General features: G+C 39.3%; 1 protein-coding gene across 11 annotated transcripts in view; it reads right to left on the reverse strand.

Annotated features, from left to right (window-relative positions):
- The window catches only part of sh3pxd2aa (SH3 and PX domains 2Aa), a 70,924-nt gene that overhangs the window by 27,032 nt on the left and 19,719 nt on the right, over positions 1 to 24,173 (reverse strand). For all 11 annotated transcript variants that reach the window (XM_028449730.1, XM_028449721.1, XM_028449713.1 and 8 more), the window contains 4 exons: positions 19,514 to 19,539; positions 17,551 to 17,595; positions 15,561 to 15,689; positions 4,873 to 4,986 (listed from right to left, as the gene is read on the reverse strand). In XM_028449730.1, coding sequence (XP_028305531.1) covers positions 4,873 to 4,986; positions 15,561 to 15,689; positions 17,551 to 17,595; positions 19,514 to 19,539 — 314 coding nt within the window. The remainder of the gene's footprint in view (positions 1 to 4,872; positions 4,987 to 15,560; positions 15,690 to 17,550; positions 17,596 to 19,513; positions 19,540 to 24,173) is intronic.

Below are 24,173 nucleotides of genomic sequence, written 5' to 3' on the forward strand. Positions count from 1 at the left end.
ACACTGGAATGTGATTGGTCAGTAGGTGTAGATGACTCACACAGGGAATGTAAACATCACACACACACGCACACGCGCACACGCACACGCACACGCGCACACACACACACACACACACACACCTGATTCTCTAATTGAAACGTCAGCTCAGCTCAGGCATGAAGGGAAATGTTATTGTGAGGTAATTCCAGCTGTTTCTGATCCGTTCTTCTCCAGCTGCTGCTGAGATAATAAGACGTGAGCGTCAACGCGACGCACCAGAAGAAGAGAATCAGCAAAAAGGGAAACAATAAGATAAGACACTGGGGGAAACGTGTTGCCAGATTTGGTCATAGATCAAAACATCAAAGTAATACAATAACATGTAAAATGTTGTCAACGTTTAGTGCTTTGCATTGTGGGATATGAAGTCCTGTAGACCAGGGGTTCTCAACCTTGGGCTCAGGACCCAATTTGGGGCCAGTTCGTCGCCAGATGCCTTCAAGAAACTAGAAATTTTTTCTTATTTTTACCATTTTTTTGCAACTACACCAAACCTATTTTCATCACTTTTTCTTGCCATATTTTTGCTCTTTTATATGTATTATCATTATTATTATATATATTTGCTTCCATCTTTGACAGCCTGCTGAGATTCTCCTCCAACAGCAGAAAATCCTCCTTATGAAGCTCAATTCCTTTGGAGTCAGCAAGAACATCCTCCTAACTTTCTACAACTCCTTCATCGAGAGCTTCATTCCATTCTCCATAACCTGCTGGTTCCACTCCACCAGCCTCCAGAACAGAACACGGTCAAAGTCAGCTCTAAGACCATCGGACTACCTGTAAGAACTCTGTCTACCATCTACGAGCAGCAGACACTCAGGTTAGCAGGTGGGCTCATACAGGACCACTCACACGCTCTTTACCCAGCGTTTGACTGGCTCCCCTCAGGACGATGGCTTCGCTGCCCCCCCCTCTTACAAACAATCAAAAACAACCCCCCACCCCAGACTTTTGAAGCTGTGAATTATGTTATCTACCTCCTTTTTGTTTGTTCTTTTCCTCAGTGTGCACCCTAACCCCCTTATGTTTTTTTTATTATTATTTTACTTATATTGGTCTTCTCACTTTATTCTGTTTGATATCAGTTCTCATATCTGTTTATATAGCTCTAGTATATATTTAGGCTGTTCTATTATCTGCCATGTACCACTATCACTTTATTATTTACTATCTGACTACTTGCACATAGCTCTAGATGTGTATATATATATATATATATTTCCTATTTACTGCACTATAGTTCTGTTTACATCTGTTCACTACTGCATATATGTCTGTTTAGTCCAATCGCCGTTCTCTTACACCTTCTTTTTTGTATTTAACTTCGGACTTGCATCTTGACACTTTATCCTATTGTTAATACTTTATCTTTGGTTACATTTTTAGTAAAGCTGCTATGCACAGCTGCCTCGTCATCCTTTTTGGCATCACATCGCCGCTGCATGCAGGCTAAGGCGGAGCCAAAGATCTATATACAGTATATGTCCAAGATGTCGCTTCTTTCCCCATCGGAACAGTTAGCGAGGTCGAGCCACGGCGCTCGTTTCTAGAACAGCTCATTACCCATCACTCTCCCAGTGTCCTGGACCGCACAGTGCTGGGCACGGAGACACATGTCAGTAACGACTGACATCTCCTCCCACTTGGCTAGGTCCCAAGTCTGTTCAAAGTCTTCGCACAGCTCAGCCTAGTAGGCTGTGAGCATGGAAAAGACATTCAGTTCTCTGAGCGAGAGCGGCCACTGCGTAAGCCCTGTCAGACGGTCTGCTTTGGTTGGCAAACTCAATCTCCGGGGGTACACCGCAGACAACCGTGGGGGCAGATGACGAGTGGTTCCACCGAGCAGTTTCAGGCTCTCCATCGCCGCGCAGTCAAGGGATGAAGCACCGGCCACTGGAGTCCTGCTGCTGAGCTGAGAGCTGGGAGCCCCAGCTGGAGCCGTGTGCCACCTTGGTATCCATGAGGGTCCCCATCTCTTCTCCAGCCACCCCGTGAGGGGGTAGATAGGGGTCCTGCTCGGACAGACAAGCTTGGCGTGCTAGTCTTCTGCGGAGGCCTTTGACTGTGAATGCTGCACAGTGCGACAGGAACCGGGGACATTGACAGCCAGCCGGGCATGTTCCAGCCCATGGCAGCTCAAGCAGACCTGGTGTGTGTCCTCGCTTGAGATTTTATTGCCACAGTGACAGAAACGTGCCTCAGAGCCTCCGGGCACTCGGTTGTGAGGGGCTTTGTCCTCCATTCCTGGTGCTGGCGCAGGCAGGGAGAACAGGTGGTTAGCTTGGCACTACCACGTGGCGGCTAGCTAGTGTGCTAGCCGAGGTGTGGGCCAACGTGCGCCGAAATGTCGGGGGACGTCGAGGGCAGCGTTGGAGCCGAGCCGTCAGCTGGTGTGCCAGCGTCCGGGAGCTCGACAGCCGTGGTGTAGCGTCGAGTGTGGAGCAAGGTCGTTCACTGGTGTGTAAACACCCGAGCATGAGCCGTGCTGAGGCGTCAAAGACAAGCGGAGGCAAAATAAGAGCTTGTTGACCTGGTGTGATTAAGTAAAAAGTAAGTGCATCCAAATCTTATCGATGGAGGCTAAAAGGATTCGTCTGCGGACAGTTGAGCTGGTAGAAAGACGCGAGATTTGCTTTAGAGTGAGAAGAGGTGTTTGAATGACGTCCGCCAGGGACACTCCCATCTCCTATAAGAGGAGGCGGAGGATGGACACGTTTCACCAGCAGATTGAGATAATGCTTCTAAGGGCTGCAGACAGTGTGCATCCCATAGTGAGACATCTCAAAACATTATGAAATAGAACTTCAGTTCTGTTAGATGTAGAAACATGATCTTTCTGGCAAAATGTCGGTTTTGAGAACAAGAATTTCGATTAAATGGCTTAAAATAATATATCTCACATATAGAGCGAGATCCAACATGGCCACCATCTGTTTGACTAAATTCAACATATTCTATGTCAAATTACGGTATTCTAAGATATAATATTGAATTCCTTGACCTTGAAAATGTTTAATTCGATAATTCACCTCTGAGATCATGTAACTGTCAAAAATACCCAAATTTGCAATACGTATGGCGGCCATCTTGGATTTCTTGATTTTGTGTGGGAACCATTGGTTTTCCAGCGTGGATCCCATTAAAAATATTTTTTTACAAATATTCATGTTTTCTGCTATAAATGAACTTGTTTTTGACACATATCTGCTGGGATATAAAGGTAATCTGTCAGTTTAAAAGTGTGAACGGAATTGAGAATTCTAACCAGTCCCATCCTCGCCACATGTTTCTTATTACACGCCACAGATAGACAGGAGTGTGTGTGAATGTGTGAGTGTGAGTGTGTGTGTGTGTGTCCGTCCTCCACTGCAGTCAGACCGAACAGTGAGGAAGAGGAGGAAGAAGAGGAGGTGGAGCCTTATCGAGTCCCCCGGGAACACAGAGGAATTTACTCAGAGCATGGCCTCTGAGGTTCCTCCTGTGTTACTGGGAGTGTGTGTGTGTGTGTGTTTACACGCTGTAAACACACACACACGTTTAATCCAAACACTCAAAGTCTTTCATCCAGACACTTGGCCAAAGTTAGAACAACAATAAAACAACACTTTGCTAATTGCAAATATAGAAAAAACTGTTCAGGGAAAAATAATTTAAGAGAAAAAGTGTGTGTGTGTGAAGTGCACGAAGCATTAAGGGTTCCTACAGCTTTAGACAAATTAAACACTTTTTAAGACTTTTTAATGCTGTTAGAAATCAAATTTAAGACCAAATTCACAATAAACACAATTGGGAAAAACAAATATACATAAAATTAAAAAAAAAAAACTACTACATGCAATGACGTAAAATATAAAAAACAAAACAAATACACAAAATACCAAATAAACTACATGTAATGATGACAAATATGCAAAACAACACAAATACACAATGTGACAAAACAATTTCATTCAATGACAAAAATCTACAAAATGACAACAAAATAAAAACAAAAAACTACATGCAATTACAATAATTATACAAACAACACAAATAGTGACAAAAATGCATTCAATGACCGACAATATACAAAATGACAACAAAAACAAATAAACTACACGTAATGACAAAAAATATGCAAAACAACAACACAAATACACAAAGTGACAAAAATGCGTTCAATGACAGAAAATACACAAAATGACAACAAAAACAAAATAAAATAAAAACTACATGCAATTACAAAAATTATACAAAACAACACAAATACACAAAGTGACAGGAACATGCATTCAATTACAAAGAAATATACAAAATAACGACAAAAAATGAAAAAAAAAAAAAAACCACAACACAAATACACAAAGGGACAAAACTAACTTGTCCATATCTCTAAAAGTATTCAACCGATCAAACTAAACATTTACAGTGTCACTATTGAATAATCATGGAACAATTAAATGTAATTATTTGAGACTAAAGCGTGTGAGATGTCCTGAAGATTTTGTTAAAATGGTATGAATGACCCTAAAGCACATCATCGCCCATCATTAGTCAGCAACACTTGTTAAAAACATTGTTTTTTCTATATATCTCATAACTAAAAATCTGACTTTTTTAAAATAGAAAAACATTAACTGCATTTCAATCCAAAAAAAGTTGATTTGAATCTTTATTGGACAAATAAATGAAGATCTTGTATTTTATTATATATATACAGTATATTTATATCTTATAGTAGTTTGCCTCTCCATTGATCGTGTTCTACAAAGCAGCTGATAATTTAACTAAAATCACTCAATCTTAACATAATCTGACATTTCCTGACTTTGAGGGTTCTGTACAAACCTTCTCCAGTCCTAGACGTGTCCAGGTCCAGATCATCTCTGGTTCCGTTCTGGGAGTCCAGGTACGTGGCTGGTACCCAACCCTGTTCCTCTGCTGTGCTGACGAACCACCAGCCTGTAGAGAGAAGAGAGAAACCATCAGGATGTCACAGCGCTGGGAAAGGTTTTCATACAAAACGGGCATTAAATACAAATAAAGCTAATAAAGGATAAACTCCACTTATAATGATTGAGGTCAACTTTACTGCTTTCTGTTTAAATAAAAACCAAGTGGAGTCACGTTATTAACCCTTTGTTTTATGTTGCAGGTTCTCGTTTAGTGTCAGAACAAACCTCAAAGCATCTGATCCTCCATAAGGGAGAAATGGAGGTAAAGCCAACAATTCTGATTGGCTGCTGGTTACTGACAAGCACAGATAACAGGAACACACACTGAAAAAGGGTTTCAGTGTTATTATGGATTATTACTTATCTACTGTACCTAACTATGTGTGTATTGTTGGATACTAACGTAAAAACAACAGCTTCAAAACGTGCACTTTATTTTTCAATATAAACATAGGCAACATGTAAACAAAGTAGAATACTGTATCAAGCGCACTGTCAACAGTCACACCGGGGGTGAGGGGGGTGAGGGGGGCCCCGCCCCATTGTAAAGCAGAGAGGTAACCTGGTCCATGGCCCCAGGAAGTGGGGCGACACACACGCGACCCACTCTAGGATGTAATACCAAGGCTTGAGGGGCCGCAACACAAACAAGACGCAACACAGAAAGCAAGGTTTATCAACAGTATTTATTAAAATCTTAAAAGTATCAACAGAACAAACTAAAAGGAACTGGAGACCCTGGACAAGCTGAACAAAAGTAGGGAGGACACTGTAGGGCCAACCCTATACAGGGCCGTCCTCCCAGCGTCCACCCTCTAAACTACAAAAACATACAAAACACTAAACTACAGAACTACCAGAAACCTCCAGTCCAAACTAAAATAACAAGCTTACAAACATCTCCAGTGGCGAGCAGAAGAACTCTCCCCACACATCTGATGTTGTGCCTCCTTTCTTCTGGTCCTCTCAGCCCTTTATAAGCTCCTCCTCCCTCTCCATCTGATTACTGATGTGAATCAGGTGTGTTAGGAGAGAGGAGGAAGGACAGGCTGAGAGGCCATGAGGCACCAGCTATAACACACACGCACACACACACAGTCTGACAATAAGTCGATCAGCACCATTTGAAGATGATCTACTGACCATCATCCAGCAGGTCTGACCTCCTGAGTAACGCTCAGCTGATTCTAGTCTGACGCTCCTGCCATCAACGCGACACGAGAGTTTCACGGTGAAACCATGGAGATGAAGACACAGGAGCTCATTGGAGTTCTGCGTCCACAGCGAGCACATGGATTCTCTGCACCACAGACACACCAGAAATCCAGCTTTTTCTCTCCCTCACACACATTTTCTTATTCAGTGGCTGTTAAATATTGATTATTGTTTTATTTCAGTTATTTTCTCATACTGGAAAGGTTAACTGGAGCATGTTTTTCATCTCCGCTGTGTTTTACTGCAGTTGATCTCTGTGTGTGTGTTTGCACCTGCTTGTCAATCGTACTATTTTCTGGTGCTAAAACAATCACTACAAACAGTTCTGGTTTTGATTAATAGTATTGCACCCACTGCATTCATTTATTTGCATTTCTTCCTCCCATTTTTTTGCGCCCCTTATGAGACCCACCTACTTTACATATTCAGAGGGAAACGTGCTAAATAGATTGAGGGCACATTGTGACGCGCAGAAGACACGCAGTCCTGATTCTCTGGGGTTTGCACCCCTTATTAGCGCGTGGAGTGACGTTTAAACAGTAGGTACACAGACGGGGCAGTAGTAGTGATAATAACAGTAAACACACACCTTTTATCTGTGATTGACTGTTTGCCGGTGTTTCACACGTGTTGCAACCATGAAAGGAAATAATAAAACTCTGGTACTTTTAGTCTGTCTCGATTCTCTCTGTGACTCAGTCCACTGTAGAAACAACTCTGGTGTCGCTACGCTAAAAGCTAAAACATGGCGGTGTTGACTGGAAAAGGCAGTGACCGGGGCTGAGGCTTGGAGCGGACCAATCACAGCGCTTACATTCTGCGTCGCCTCGACGTCTAGTCAGGATTTCTGGGAGGAGCACGTCAGGTTACGGCGTGGGGGTCTACGTCTAGGTAGAGAGCTACGTGCGGCTACGGCGTCGACCTGACGCAGAAACATACATCAGGCTAAAGAGTGCGTTCACACTGCGGTTAAAACACTAGGATTCATTTGCTCTGATATTCCTCCTCCATCAAACGTGGAATCTTTAACTTCTCCTGCAGTGAGGTCAGTGTGTGATGTGGTCGAGATGATTCAACCCATCCAAGACTTATTTTAGCACGTGTGGAAACTCAGCCTCGAACGCACGCACGCACGCGCACATCAGCATGTCAGAATAAGTTCCAGTATCCAGTAAATTATCTAAAAAGAGAAGTGTTGAAATATAACTCAGATTCTTTCCCAGCATGCCTCTGAACGACTTCCTGCCTTTTTAAAACAGTATTTACTAGAAATCAGTGACGTGCTGAGGGTCTAAACAACGGATGTATAAATAGATGTATAGATAGATAGATAGATACACAGATAGATAGATAGACAGATAGATAGATAGATAGATAGATGTATATATAGATAGATAAATAGATGTATAGATGTATAGATAGATACACAGATAGATAGATAGATAGATAGATAGATGTATAGATAGATACACAGATAGATAGATAGATAGATAGATGTATAGATAGATAGATAGATAGATGTATAGATAGATAGATAGATAGATACACAGATAGATAGATAGATAGATAGATAGATGTATAGATAGATAGATAGATAGATAGATACACAGATAGATAGATAGATGTATAGATGTATAGATAGATACACAGATAGATAGATAGATAGATGTATATATAGATAGATAGATAAATATATATTATAGATAGATAGATAGATAGATGTATATATAGATAGATAGATGTATATATAGATAGATAGATAAATATATATTATAGATAGATAGATAAGTAAGAGAAGTTTGAGGTAGTTTTTTTTGTCTCACACACACACACACACACAGATGGTGAAACAGATGTGTAAAGGTGGTGCAGTTGGGTCGTAGGAGGAGAATCTGTAGTGAGGACGTCTCCAGATGGAGAAACGTTACTCATGGACTGAGTGAGATGATGCGTTCACTGACCGTCCGTGATTATTCAGGGTGTGGTAGAACAATGTTTCCACGACAAACACAAACTTGTTCTCGTTCCGTTTGTTGAAGAAGACAAATAGTGTGGAGGAGTTTCCTTCTCCAGTTAAACCAGTGACTGAGTCTGATTGTTCCCTGGTTGTTCTCATTAGTTAAACTAGTCACCAGTCAACGTCTGACCTGCTCATGAAGTTTAAACAGTAAATGACAAACACTGGTTTATACTGGTTTTAATGAACTTTTATAAGCAGCACCCAGTAATGCTCAGTACTACACTTCTACATGTGTAGGTTATATTTCATTATGATCTATATCAATAATTCAGTATATAATTGTAATACACGTCTATACCAAGCTCTTGCTAGTGGAGGTTTTAAACAATGTAATTATTTTTTTGTTAACAACAATCGATTGGTAGGCGGGGCTAAATTGGCTTTGAGAGATTTGAGAAAGGTAATGTATATAGTATACAGTTGTTTGACATTGTGTGGTGTTTTCATTTGAAAAATAATATTATTTAGAAAAAAATGTAAAACATAATTTTCATCAGTTATTTTTTTCGCTCAACAATTACTAGACATTTCAGGCAACCCCACGTGGGGTCACGACCGCATGGTTGAAAACCACTGCTGTAATCAGTCTGATGAGGGTACGGTGATGAAACAGAAATGTGTGAACTGATGCTGATATGGGAAAGTATTGTAACCTGCCGAAACATAAGACTGGGCTAAGAGCTAGCACTAATGCTAATGCTAACCACCTTATAAAAAGACGAGACCGAGTCAAAAGTACTGTCATCAAACCACAAAGGGCCACCGATTTACTTCTGGTAAGATTTAACACTTGTATGGAGGATAAAAGCTAACATGTTGAAATAATACTGAATATTTCATAAAGAGAAGATGAGAGGCAGAGAAAAATCAACACGTTAGTATTTCACTCTGATTCCCGCACAGTTACAACCATCTCCTCTCTGTCTCTCCTTCAGTAGCAGCAGGACGCTGGTCGTTGGGTTTGATGACTCAGCACTTTAGAAACATTAGGGGACTGTCACTTCGCCTCGTTCTCTTTCAGCTCCTAATTAGGAACAGATTCCCATAGAGCGAGTGCCTGAATGCAGCACAGTCTTATCTTCCCACAGAGGAAGAACAGACGGAAAAAACACATTCACCAATTCTTTACACGCATAACAAACACTCAACGCTGACAAAAGGGATCTAGCTGTTGTATATCTAGCTTCAGATGTTAAATTAAACCTTTTTTCAAGGACGTTTCTACTCTATTTTGCATCTCTTGACTCTTCAGGGCTGAAATGCATCACATGCAGTTTATACTCGTTGCAGCGACTTTTGGAAACTCAGATGCTCAAAAAATGTATTTAATAAATGATATCACACATGCCGAACAAGGGGAATTAACAGAAACAACTGAACAGATGAATGTACCGAGTGAAAAAAGGTACTAAAAAACCTCTACTAAACTAAAATGCATCAGTTTGGTTTAATTGTTTTAGTTCTGCTCCTTTGGTTTTAGGGAACCTTTTATTTTGCACACAGCTGTACTCTGTCTGTATTAATTATTAGTTTAAACATGACCGTAAATTGAGTGTGTCTCCCATGTTACAGGGTAGTTCCTCAAAGTGATCCCGGACAAGCCCCCAAATATATCACCACTCCCACCACAATGTTGACCCTTCTGTTCACGCACATCATCTGAAGCATATAAATTATTATATTATTAACAGTCATTGACTCTATTAACCTTGTTTAGCATGTTTGTAACGATTTCAGGAAGTTTAATATCCAGTAATGTCATCAGGATCCGGGGTTCTCAACCTTGGGGTCAGGACCCCATTGAGGTATGGAGACACTGTGAGGGGGGTCACCTGATACCTTCAAAAAACTAAGAATATTTTCTGAACAATTTGAGCCCATTTTTGTTTATTTTTACCATTTTTCTGCAACTACACCAAACTCACCATATTTTAACCTATTTTCATCACTTTTTATTGCTATATTTTGCTCCTTTTAATATATTTTTGCTACATTACTCTCATTTCTGACACTTCAACATCACATTTAAATGTATTTTCTACACATTTTTCCACTTTCCAGACATGTTCAGCACTTATAAACCATTTCTACCACTTTTACACCTAATGTCACATATTTTGACCCATTATTGTCACTTTTAACCTCTTTTCAACATATTTACTGATTATTTTTGACAATTTACCCACATTTGCCATTTGTCATGCCTATTATCTACAAGTTTAAACTAATTGTTCCAATATTCACACTTTGAAGCCTTTTGACCACTTTTCCTCTCAGTTTTTGCCCAGTTTAATTTGCAACTTTTAAGCAATTTCTGTGGTTTTTAAAATCCCATTTCACCACCTTTTCCACCATTTTTGGTCACTTTTAACCCATTTTATTTGTGATTAAAACCAGGATTTCCATCTTCAAGATAACTATAATATTAGTAAACTTCCTGGTTAACAGTGGATTTTATTCAGCTGAATAAATAAATGTGGTTATCACAGATTCATAGAACAGAAAATCAGAGGCTCTACTTCCGTTTGTTTTTTTAAAAAAATATATCTTTAAAATACTCAATTTGAAACACTCATATTTGTTGTATGGTGTGTCCTTCAGCTGTTGCAGAATCCTGTGGTGAGGGCCGTAATATATTTGGGGGCTTGTCCGGGATCACATTTAGGAACCACCTTGTAACTCTTCAATTAATTAATATTATATTTTATATGCTTCAGATGATTTACATAAACAGGAGGGTTACGCTGAAATCACACAAGATTACAGCACTGTTAGCCGCTAGCCGCTAACTGCTAACTCTCAGCCATGTTCAACAGGAAAAATCCTATGGAAATGTGTGATATGATCCCAAAATGTTTAATTACCACCAACTTGAGAATCAACCTCAAGTTTTGCACGAAATTACGCACAGCCATTAGATTGTAGATGCTTCGGCTGTGACGTGTCACCAGGTATACTGATAACCAGTTCAGTTAATACACCATCAGATAAACCAAGAGCCTTTTTCACATTTCAATGTAGTCTTAATAATCTGAACAACACACATTAGATGAAGCTCTGCGTTCATTTCCAGTCACAGGATAAAATGATCACAAGTTGAACCATAACATGTAGCGAGAAATTTTAAATGGAATTGGACGTATTTGTCCATTTGTTACACTTTTGTGGACATTCAATCACCCGTTTTCTGTCGAAAAATAGCTTGTAAATGTGCAATATTGTCCCAAAACATTTCTGTGTCACGTTGGAGCCTGATTACTAAAAAAACAAATTAAGAAACGGCTGAAATTGCATTTTCATTTTCAAAATGTAAATTCAGTTTTTTTCCAACCATTTTAAGCAATCACAAAAAATCAGAAGCCATCACACAAAGCGTTCCACCACTAAACTACAAAAAAAGACAAAAACCACCAAGCTCTATCAAAACAAACACTAGTAATCTGCAGCCCAGAGTCAAACAATGAATGTCGAATCAGGAGAGGAAGAAACAATGCTCGCCACGACTTTTCCAACATGACGGTGAGAGGAAAAACATCCACGAGAAGACACACATCCAGTCTTTTCTGCTTTATTAGACAGCAGATGGTGAGGAAACCATGGAAAATGAAACATTGTGAGTCAAACAAAAGTATAAAGTCAGCCTCTTGCCCCCGAGGCGTCCATAAAAGAGCAGTTAACGCCGCCCACGCTCAAGCTTTCACTGGCTGAAGAAAAACCAACTTCTAAATACCAGTTCTGACCAAAAGGAGAAACTTCACTGCTTTCAACCTTCATGGTTTCAGATCCACATCCAGTGAATGGTCACTTTTAAACTCTTCTTCTATGATCTATAAAAGGGAGCCTGTCACAGTCTTGACAGCTTTTATTACTATCTAACTTTCATATTTCTACTTAGTAATAAAAGACACGTCTCAGGTTTAAAAAAGATAAACATAATATGTGTAACATGCTTTAAAGGGGCAGTTTTATGAAAAATTATCTTTCTAATAGTTTTGCTACAGTGATATACTGTACATCCCCTTAGCCTCATTGAGAGGGTCAAAGTTGAAAAAGTTCTGTTTCCTCCCTCCCATGTTTGTCCACATTTTGTAAAAAGTCAACTTCAAATGGGCCAGTTGGATTTTTCTCACATTGTGACGTCATAAAGCGGAAACTCCTCCTCCTGCTTTAAAATGTGTTATCACTCGTTCATTCCATCATTATGATCTATAGTTGTTAAAAAATAGTTTTCTGAGCAAAATGTTGTAGTTGGAAAAAGGAGGGGCTTGGATTCAGGAATAAGAGAAAGTTAGAGAATCACTGATGTATCTGATACCAGAGCATCTGTGATGAAACGAGAGGAAAAACATGGATTTCTATGGATAAAAAGACAGGAATGTGGAGGAAAAGTAAGAAAATAGCAGGAAGAGCATGTAGCAAAGTCTTGGAAGCAGGAAAGAAAAAAAGGAGCTTCTTGGAATTGTTCGTCTTGGCAACGACGCCGAGTGATTTCATCATCATCATCATCATCATCATCATCATCGTCATCACTGAAGTAGCTCCAGTAAATGAACTCAGCTCTAAACAGCAACAGCAACAAAGTGTGCTGTGCAATACGCAATATGCTGCATTTTAACTGCATTTTCATATCATGAAAATTATAGTGATGCACCAAAACCCTGTTATCGCCAAAACAACTCGGCTGTAACAGGATGCTGTCAGAAAACACTGCGGTCAGCGCACGGTTATCTGGAAACGGTCCAACACCAACACGTTGGACCCTCAGTCGAGATCTGACGTCTCCAAAGAATCCAAAGTACTGATCAGAAGCATAAACTCAGCTTAATGCTGCGTTCACACCGGATGCGTCACAAAATGTTTGCGTGAACAGAATTCCACACAAAGTCAATGGGAGAGACGCGCTAAGAGGAAAATTCTTCTCCTGTTGGGTGGTGCGGCCTGAGCAAGAGCTCCAGAACATTTATCCATTGTTTAACTCTGAGTGCCTCCAATATGGCCGCTCATCAAGGTTACTGCCCAGAACATAAACATAACATAAATAAATAAAGTACATCTGATTCTGATTCTCAGACACATATAATCAGCAATATTACATATTAATAATAAGCAATTAAAGCTTAACTTCCAAGTGTTTACAGCGCACCTTCATCGTTACAAATCAATATATCGATTAATAATAACGAATCCCTCTGCTTTTGTAGTCCTTTAAATGTTTTGTCTTCTTGGTAATTTAAACATGTTTCCTGCAACGTTTGCCTCTGAGGCTGCATTATATCTTTGGAAAGTTTGTTCTTCTTGTTTCAGGCACACAAACTTCATGTCAGTAGGTCAGGCTGCCATTGGCTCTTGAGAGCTGGGGGCGGGAGGACTGCTTTGCCGCCCTTGCCGCGCTCTAGGCCAGACATAGGCAACTGGCGGCCCGGGGCCCACATGCAGCCCTCGATCTAACTTTATGTGGCCCCCAAAGAAAACATACAAAATGACAGAAAAATACAAGAATACATTGTAAAATACAAAGATATACAAAATTACAGGAAAATCCAGTAAAAGACAAGAGAAAAACACAAAAAAATACTCTGTCATTGCCTGTTTTTCAGCTGTAGTTGGTAATGTGTCTGTACTGTACCTGTAAACCTGGAAACTGACTATGTACCAGTTTTGGATGGAGAGGATATAGGGAATTTTTATATGTTATTGATATACAGTAGACATGTATACATGTACTGTACTGTATGAGTCTTAAAGACTAACTACAATATTATCCATTGCTAACATTTTTATTATTTTGTAATATGTTCTGGTTTAACCTCTTGGGTGTTTGCCATTTTGTTATTGTTATTTTATGTATTGCTATATTATGTTGCTTCTTTGTTTTTGTCTGCATCATTTTTATTTTTATTTCACCTGAAGTTTACAGATTCACAGATGGTTATGTAGTAGAGAAACTTTCTTACTGTACTGAGTTGGCTGAAATAAATAAAAATTAAGCTTAAAAATGAACAAAACAACAACGTTAATACACAAAATATACAGAATTAAAGAAAATTACAACACAAGTGAAAAAGACAAGAAAAACACAAAAAGAAATACTCCTCAAACCCACAATACGAGTAAACAAGCAAAACGACAACAGAAATACACAAAAATTACTCCAAACGACACAAAAATAACACACAAAAATGTACAATATGACTCCAAAAAACATCTATTTTACATGAAAAAATACACAAAAGAACTACAGAAATGCACAAAAAGCCTCACAACGAGGAAGACAACAACAAACGTACACAGAATGATAGAAAAACTGTATTAATGCTCAGATCACTCATTATTCTAACGCTGACATGAATGTTGATCATGTGACCCTCTGATCAAACACATTTTTGTGGCCCTGCTATGATGTGAGTGGTTTACCTCTGTTCTAGGCTATTGCCTCGTTCACCTGTATGGACACATTGGCCCTGACACTAAAGAAGCAGAAACGTGACGTGTAACAGAAGCATGAGTGACGCACAGAGCGTGGGAACTAATGAGTAACGACTGCTTTTAAAAAAACAACTGACTGATTTTTCTCCTGGGGATGAATCGCTGTCAGAAAAGGAAAAACAAAGCAACGTCACAGAGAAAGATCCTGTTAATCACCTCCTCCAGCAGTGAGAACATTCCTCAAACATCTCAGTTTCCACACTGAGACACAGTTCTGGTGATGTCATAGGGTGATCATTTGGACACGTCCACTTTTCACGTCTTATCCGGGCATATTTTACAAATTAATGAAATTGTTCGGGTTTCCCAGGAACCCTGAACGCATCTAGAGGAACACGTTAATTCAAAAGGTCGTAACTCTACCAATATTTGCTCTGTTTGAGAAATTCCACCAGTTTCTGAAAGCTAAAGAGTTTCTCTCTACAAGGTCATGTCATTAAGAAAAAGAGAGAGATTAAAAGAGCCAAATAACTGAATTTAAGTGAAAAGTGAAAGTGTATATTTAATGATTATTTCTGTTCTGTATGCTTTGACTTTCTAGGAGGAGATATTTCTCATTGTTTCAATGATTGACAGATTTTAAGAAGGTTTATGTGAGATGTTTCAAAGATAGATTGTTGACAAGGTGATTGACTTGAGTCACCACTGATTTAGGATGTTTTTCAGCCTTTGTTATAAAGAGAGAAATACATTTAAACCTTATGGACAATAAGTTAGAAAATGTTGAGTACTTTTTCAGTATGAAGAGGTCAACCCAAGGGCCAAAATATGGTCACTGTAGAGATAACTGTGGATCTCAGAACCAGAGCTGGATGCAGAGCGTGAGTGAGTGTGCAACATGTGGACTACTCTCTACTCACCGCTCTCGCTCTTCTCGATCACGTCCACCGTCTCCCCAGCCTTCAGACTGATCTCAGAGTTCTCCTGACGCTCGTACTCTGCCACGGCCACGTACTGCTCCAGCACCATGGGCTCCACGCCGTCCCCCCCTGAGGGGAAGGACAAACAGGCAGTGAGCCACATCAGCCCGCCCCCCGACCAATCAAACACATGGCCGCATGGCGCCCAACGGGAGGCCATGTAGGTGAGACGACCTCTGACCTCAGAGGAGGGAGAGAAGCCTGTGGACCAGTGGAAAATCAACACAACATTTGAGAGGAAAGACCTCCCCTCTGACGCCCCGGGAGCCAATGGTTGGACGGGGAGTCAGGGAGAGGGAGGGGGAGTGGGAGGGGGGGGACCAATGGTAGTAGGGCTGCTGCCTTAAATAGAAACATATGAACGGAGGGAGTGTGGAGAGAGAAGCGTGCACACACACACACACACGTTGAATGTGTGTGTTTATTTGTTCTACTGACACTCTTGTTCTTCTCCTCCTGATAACAGTCTGCATATAGCCAGAAACACACACACACACACACACACACACACACACACACACACACACACACACATACACACATACACACATACACACACACACACACAGAGGAGAAGGGACCAAAAATGGTGGAAAAGGTGGTGAAATGGGATTTTTTAAAAATCACAGAAATTTGTCAAAATTTGCCAATTGTTCATAAAAGTACCAAAACATTGGCATAAAATGCTTGCAGTGGCCAAAAACAAACAGAACAAGTGGAAAAAGGGTTTAAAAGTGTCAATATTGGCTTAAAAGTGGGTGTGGGGGTTGGGGTAAAATTGTGTTTCAATTGGGAAAATATAAGCATGAATTATGGTGAAAAAAGGGTAAAAGTGACAATAATGGGTCAACATATGTGACATTAGGTGGAAAAGTGGTAGAAAGGGTTTATAAGAGCTAAACATGTGTTGAAAATGGTCCAAAATGTCCAGAAAAGTCATTGAAATTTGATGTAGAAGTGACAGAAATGGGAGAAATGTAGCAAAAATACATTAAAAGGAGCAAAAATATGACAAGAAAAAGTGATGAAAATAGGTTAAAATATGGTGAGTTTGGTGGAGTTGCAGAAAAGGGTGAAAATAAGCAAAAATGGGCTGAAATTAAAATTAATCTGGTATCTGGTGTCTCACAACCGCAAATGTGGTCCTGACGCCAAGGTTGAGAACCCCTGATATAAAATTCTGATGGAGGGTTAACACATGCAGACAAAAATCAATGGTGAGGACGAGGGAACATGATTAAAGTCTGAAGAGAGAACAATGCATTTCTGACACACACACACAGAGACACACACACACACACACACACACACACAGAGACACACACACACACGTGCCTGTCTAACTTTCACTAAACTTACCTAATGTCAGTAGTTAGGTGTAGTGGCACCGTCTGTGTGACATGTAAACACTTAAAAAATATTAGGTGACGTGCAGGCGTACACACGCGTGCACGTCAATAAGTGTGTGTGTGTGTTGAGTGTTGTATCCTGTTCAATCACAGCAACAATCTGGACTAAATGGTGAAATGATGATCCGTTATACACTCAACACACATACACAGCTGCACACGTGTGTACACGCCTAGGAGCCTAATCTTTTTTTCTAAGTGTTTACATGTCACGTAAACGGTAACGTACACGTTAACAGGTCTGCAATCACACATGCAGACGTGTTAACTTGTGCATTTTGCCCGTCTACCCATTCTAAGTCTATGGAAAATGTAGATCAGACGTATAGACGTGCAGGCGCAGGGTACGAGTTCAATAGACTGGTGTGCATGAATTTAGAATGGATCCACCCCCCATACACGCACACGCAGACACACACACACATGCACGCAAGCACACACAGACACGCACACGCAGATGCAGACACACACACACGCAGGCGCGCGCACACACGCACACACACAGACACACACACGGCTACCTGAGGCCTCTTTCCTCGGGCTGTCTGTAAAGCCGTACATCCACACTGTAGACAGAGAGAAGCAGAGAAAGATTATTCAGTCTCTACACAACATCTACACAACATCTACACACACACAGCTAACCAGTGATCAGATCCAACAGACAGAGGTGTGAGTTTGGAGCAGGATGATGTAATACTGGTAATAAACCAACAAACCCACTGCCTTCCTGAACCTGATCAGAGTTAAAGCTCCACGCGTTTGTTTCTATTTGCACGATAATATAAGTCAATCAGCACTGTTTAGCTGATTGATCACTGTTGAAAAGCAGAAAAAACCTGCATTTTTAGCTCATGTGCAGCATTAGCTTTAGCAGCATTAGCTTTAGCAGCTAACTCAGCATTTCTACCTTGGAGACCACGTTTCCATTTTTTTTCCAAAGAATCAATGATAAAAATGATCTAAATCTCTGTCAGACTCATTGTTTACATTGCTAACTAATCATTTTAGAACAATAATAAAGCTTTTTTATTAATAAAGTGCAAAGAATGCTCAAGGATCGCGCCCCCGCTGTCATGACATCATCACCCCGCCCCCCAGTTTGGGAACCACTGTATTAGACTGTACTCCACTATAAGACTCATTAGATAAGATAAATACCGTTAAATATGTGACATTAACACATCCTCTTTACACAGTAATGAAAATAATAGTGTTCATTACTTTAATTATCAGTGACAGTATAGAAACATAGCTTATTATGTAATATTTTACATGAAATATTAACCTTATGACCATAATAATAAACTATTCTGGTTAATAATATTTTTCCACATGCTCCACATGTTCAGATCCAGAATCAGGAATTCCCCTCCAGTTTGTTTCCACTCGTTACGAAACACAAACCGTGCAGCGTTTTGGTGGAGTTTGGATTATTTGCCCTAAAGAGCTTTGAAATGATGACAGATTTCTGTGTTTTAAAAAGGGAGCCCAAGCTTGAAAGTGGGAAACAGATTTGTTTGAGTTAGTGGTGGTGAATGATGTGTAAACCCTCACAGCTGCTGATTGGTTTCCTCTATCGCTGTAAACTCTGTAAACAGTGTGAGCTAAACACTTACTACGGCTATAATATCATCACATAGTGGGATTTTAGATCATTTTTCCTGCTAGACTTTGTTCTGTCAATGAAAAGAGCTGCGAAAACGAGCGATTAAAGCTAAAAAAAATGAGCAATATAAGCTACGAAAGAAGTAACATGTTTCAAAACGACATAAGCTACAAAACAAGCCACGTTAGCAAGAAAGTTTTACACAGTCATCTGAAATGTATAGATATAAATTATCAACAGTAGTAGACATTTTCTGTGCTTTTTGACTCATTTAGTGTATTGTTCTATACTTTGGTATGTTTTTGGAGTAACTTTGTATATTTGTGTGTGTGTGTGTGTGTGTGTGTATGTTGACCTTTCAAGTATCTAACTCCTCTACATTTGGACAGAATTACGTCTCTGAACGCTGCAGGATGTAGAACCCGTTGTTATGAACTGTTCTAGAGAGTAGAACCTTGCAATAGTTTAAACTTAACCTAAGGAAGTGGTTAAAAAAGGGTCAGACTTGTGATCATTAGCAAAAACTGTAATTGCAATTGTAAATACTGTAAATATTGCACTGAATGTTTGTCGAGGTGATCTTTTTGCCAGTGCTTCATCTATTTTTTATATTGTGAATGGACTTCTAATAAGAATGCTCATTGTCTACTGTATAAACCTGCTCTGCTCAGGAAATACACATGAACGTTAGCTTGTAGCTATCTCTGCTCTGTGCAATGTCACTGTCAAATAAAGAAATAAATAAATAAACAGAACATCAGCGTCCCTACAGTAGTGCAGTACAAACTCAAGTAGTTGTAAGTAATGAAGTACTTTTACTTAGTTACTGTGCATTACTGGTGGTGTAAAAAAAAGGTAAAAACAGGTAAACTTACCCGACTTACGCTTGGAGCCATAATCTCTGAGGGAGAAACAACACAAGAGGGACATGGTCAGTGATGGAGACAGCCCGCTAACAACAAAGAGCACAGTCAGTGTGTGTGTGTGTGTGTGTGTGTGTGTGTGTGAGAGAGACTCCATTTGGTCATGTGACCACACATCTGAAGGATCAGTGGAAGACGTCCGGCCTAATGGACGCTAATGAGATTAAAGCCGTAGATCAGTGTGTGTGAGCTCAGCTCTGGCTCCGCCTCCATCAATGAGGAGCAAACGACAATTAGCTTTAAAACGCACACGCACACACAGGCTATTTATAGACAGTGTGTGTGCAGCGTCAGCCTCTGTCCTCCCAACATCCATGTTTACATCAGGGAACCAATCAAAGCTCTTCTTACCAAGAAGGACAAACCCTCTGCAGCCAGTCATCTTTGTGTGTTTGCTGTTGTTTTGTGTATTTTTCTCTTATTTTTGTGTATACTTGTAGTCGTCTTGTTGCAAGCTATTAAACTTCCTGAAATTCATGCCAAACATGCTTAGTATGATTAATAGAGTAAACTATTGTCATTCATTTCATTATTATACACAAACGCGCTGAAATCACGCCTAATTCAACGCCGAGTTGTTTGCTAACTGGCTAAAGCTAACATTTGTTCAACTGTTTTACAGTGAGAAATATGGTGGAAATTAAGGATGTCTTGATCTGATCACATGGTTTCAGACTTGATCGGAATCAGACGTTATCACCTGATCAAAACTCAAATATAAATGTATATTTATTATCATTATAGGGGCGGACAGTATACCTTCCTTCCTTCCTTCATTCATTGATTCATTGATTAATTACTTCCTTCCTTCCTTCATTTATTCCCAGTAATGGATGAATCCCAGCCTCTGTGACGGCTCAGATGAATGAATCCTTTATACCATCGTCTCACATCACACCAGTGTGTGCTGTGCACAAACCGGAGGACGCATCCACAGAATCTACTGGTTTTTCTTTTTTGTTTTTTAAAGCCTGTTAGCTTGTTAACTTAGCAGCTAGCATTCCAATGTCGCACAACTAGCTATTTGCAGCTTCATTTCCTGACTTTTACAGTCACCTGTAACACATTAGGGCTCTGAGGAAGGCCGAGCGATGAAATGAAATGAAATGTGGGAGGAAATAGGAGGTTGGTGGCCCTGCGTCTCTGACCCTGAAATCAAGCCCCGAGGTGAGAGGAGATGTGTGGAAACATGGCAGATTAATGTGTTTTATGTGTTGAGGTGAAGCTCAAGGAAAGAAATGGTGAATTGGCCTCGACGGTGGAATGTGGAGAAGAAGAAAACAAATAAAGTGCTGAGAACAAACGATATTAGTAGTAGTAGACTAGTATAGCGTTAATAGTAATTAGACTAAACTGGGTTAGGGTTTGTCAATATGAGCATTCGCACAGGAAACAACTAAAATGTTGTGTTTTTTTGTGTTTTTATGTTAATCGACTTTTCTGTTAATTTTGTAACTGTTTTGTGTGTTTTGAAAGTTATTTTCTGTATTCTTAGTTATTTTTCTGCAGTTTCAATTGTTTTTGTGTTTTTTTTATTTTCTGTTTTTTTATTTTGTGTATTTCCACTGTTTACTTTGTGTATTGCTGTTGCTGTTAAAAAGAACTATTATGTAGTTTTGCATTGTTTATTATAGAACCAGAATTTAAATTAATAGGCTTCTTCTTCATATGTAATATTCCTTTATTTATTTCATTCAAGATTTATTTTTAGTTTAATTGCATTGTTTTGAATAGTTTATCAAGGAATTCTTTTGACAATGAAAAATAAAAGGAAAACAGTATAGTTTTTTTCCCCAAAAAAAAAAGGAATATGAAAATGAAAAACAAATGAACGAATGAAACACAGACTTATTTCATTCTTCACCAGACAAAAAGGTAGTAACGCTACAAAGTTTATTTTGACCTGCATTTGGCGGGTGTTCATTTAAAGTCCTACTTGTGTATATTTATGTAGTGTCATGTATTTTTGAGTAGTTTTGTTTGTTTAATTTGGGGGCTGCATGTTGACTGTCAGGCATTCTTACTTTTGAGACTGAATGGAACCTTTATTTTGAAAGGCTGGTTTTTCATTTCATCCAAAATAAATAAAGTGCCTAATCATCCCAGATTGAGCTGTTACAGAGCCATTAGCCTAATGAGCTAATGAGCCTCCTCCTTAAGTCTGCATTCACCCCTAAACACACAACCTGTCCCTGACTCGCACCCCCCCCCCCCCCCCCCTCGTTATCCTGGTGATAATCTGATAATCAGCACCGTCTCTCCTGTGACACAAACCAAGGTTAGAAACCATTGTTATTCACGGTGATGATTGATGGCCACAGGCTGTGATTGGCTGCAGACGTTGTGCACGGACGCTGATAGTGACGTGATTTACAATCAACTGCTCAGGAATGTAAAAGAAAGTTTTCCCAAATTCTCAATATAATGTACATAATATACAAATATTTTAAGTGCCATAAAACACAGTTACTGTACAAAATACACATGGATTTATTTGTTGTTCTTTTAAAAATGATATTATTATTATAAAAAAGGAGTGGAGGAGGTCTGGGGGGAGTTTGTAATTTTATTACATTTATGTGTGTAGACCTTTCACGGTTCATTTGTTTATTTTTATCTGCTTTTTCCTTTCTGTTAATTATCTGTTATTGTTATTAATAATATTTTTATTTTTTATTTTTTCAAACGCACGCATGCACATACACATTTTATTGTAAAGCGAAGGATTTGTATATATATTTGTAAATGTCATTTTCGGGTGTCTTTTCACAATCTTACACTGTGGTCTCCGTCATATGTACGTTACAAAAACACAAGTTATTTTTTGGAGCTCGAGTCATGTGACTTGATTCTTCTTCTGTTGCGCAATTATTCTTCAGAAGATGCATTTCTGTTCACGGTGTTAAAGTCTAAGTTCACTGTCTATGTTAAAGAAATCTTTTTTTTTAAAAACTCAAACTTTTGCTCCTATTCAAACATAAGTTGATGAATATTGCTGTTATTGAGTTTGTTTTTTATATAATGCTGTTTGGGGATGGCTCTGATGCGCAGTTACTGCTTCAGCGCCACCATGTGGAGAATTCCCACATAGCAGATAGAAACCAGAAGAAGAACGTCACGTCACATGAGGAATAAAGTCACACAGAACTAAAGGAAAGTCAATGAAAGACGAAGTTTTTTACATTACAGTCTTTGTTTCTTATTCTCACATGATTCTTATTAACACCAACGTCTTTTCCATCACATTTTGTATGTTTTTGTTGTTGTTTTTTGTATTCTTCTGTCATTTAATGTGTGTGGTTTTTTTTTGTTGTGTGTTTTGTGAATTTCTCTGTCATTGTCTTAAAATTTTCTATGTTTTACGGGTCATATTGCATATTTTTCTGGCAATTTGTTGACATTTTGTGTGTTTTTAGTTTTTTTTACATCATTTCATTGACATGTATGTTTTAAAGTCATTTTGTATTTTTATTTTTTGTTGCTTTTTGTATTTTTTCTGTCGTTTGTTTGTTTTTTGGGTCAATTTCTCTGTCATTGTCTTGAAATTGTGTTTGTTTCAGGGGTCAAATAGATTTTTTTCTGGCAATTTGTTGACATTTTGTGTGTTGTTTTTGTTACTCTATGCTTGAGTTTTGTGTATATTTCTGTCATTTGTTGACATTTTGCATATTTTTCTGGTAATTTGTTGACATTTTGTGCGTTTTAAGTGTTTTTTTGTGTGGGTTTTTTTTAGTTGTCTTTTCATTCACATTACATATGTTTTTTGTTGTTCTTTTATTAGTGTTTGTCGTTTTGTGTATTATTGTTGTTGTTTTTTGTATTCTTCTGTTATTTAATGTGGTTTTTTTTATTGCCTTGTGAATTTCTCTGTCATTGCCTTTACAATTTGTGTGTTTCAGTGAGATTTTGTCTTTTAGTTTCATTTCATTATCATTTTGTATGTTTTTGACTCTGCAGAGTTTTTGAGTCATTTTTGTAAATTTTTCTGTCATTTGTTGACATTTTGTAAGTGTTTGTGGTCATTTTGTTGCATGTTTTTAGTTTTTAGTGCTTAGTGCTTATATTTATTTATTCAGGGGGATACATGTTGCCCAATGTTTCCTGTGCAGGATTCAGATCCCACCTTTACTCTCCCTCCCTCTCCGTCCTTTTCCCAGGAGTGATAAAGTGTCTACATTTCATCGGCTGGTAGCTACAGCTGTCACGGCCTGCACGCTTCATCGCACCCCGTGAGTGTGTGTGTGTGTGTGTGTGTGAAAGTGAACGAGCAGCGTGCACAGTGGCGTCCCCCGGGAGGGTGGATGCAGACGCTGCTGCTGCTGCAGGATCAATAAATGAGAACACGTGAACACGCAGACGAAGACCTGGAGGCTCCACGCTCTGCTAACGCTAACACTCACACTTTAACCACAGCCCCCAGTGTGTGTGTGTGTGTGTGTGGCTCATAACCCCTGCACAATCAGAAGACGATTCATGTAAAAAGCTTTTTTTTTCCTCTCTGCAGACGGAAAAATTGACAAGTAAGTCTCACCTGAATATAAGTTGCATGGCATGACGTGTTAGCATTGGTTGAACTGTACAATATTTATAAAACAACGTCATAAATAAAAGT

The sequence above is a fragment of the Gouania willdenowi genome, chromosome 1, assembly GCF_900634775.1.
Source record: "Gouania willdenowi chromosome 1, fGouWil2.1, whole genome shotgun sequence".
Taxonomy (NCBI): domain Eukaryota; kingdom Metazoa; phylum Chordata; class Actinopteri; order Blenniiformes; family Gobiesocidae; genus Gouania; species Gouania willdenowi.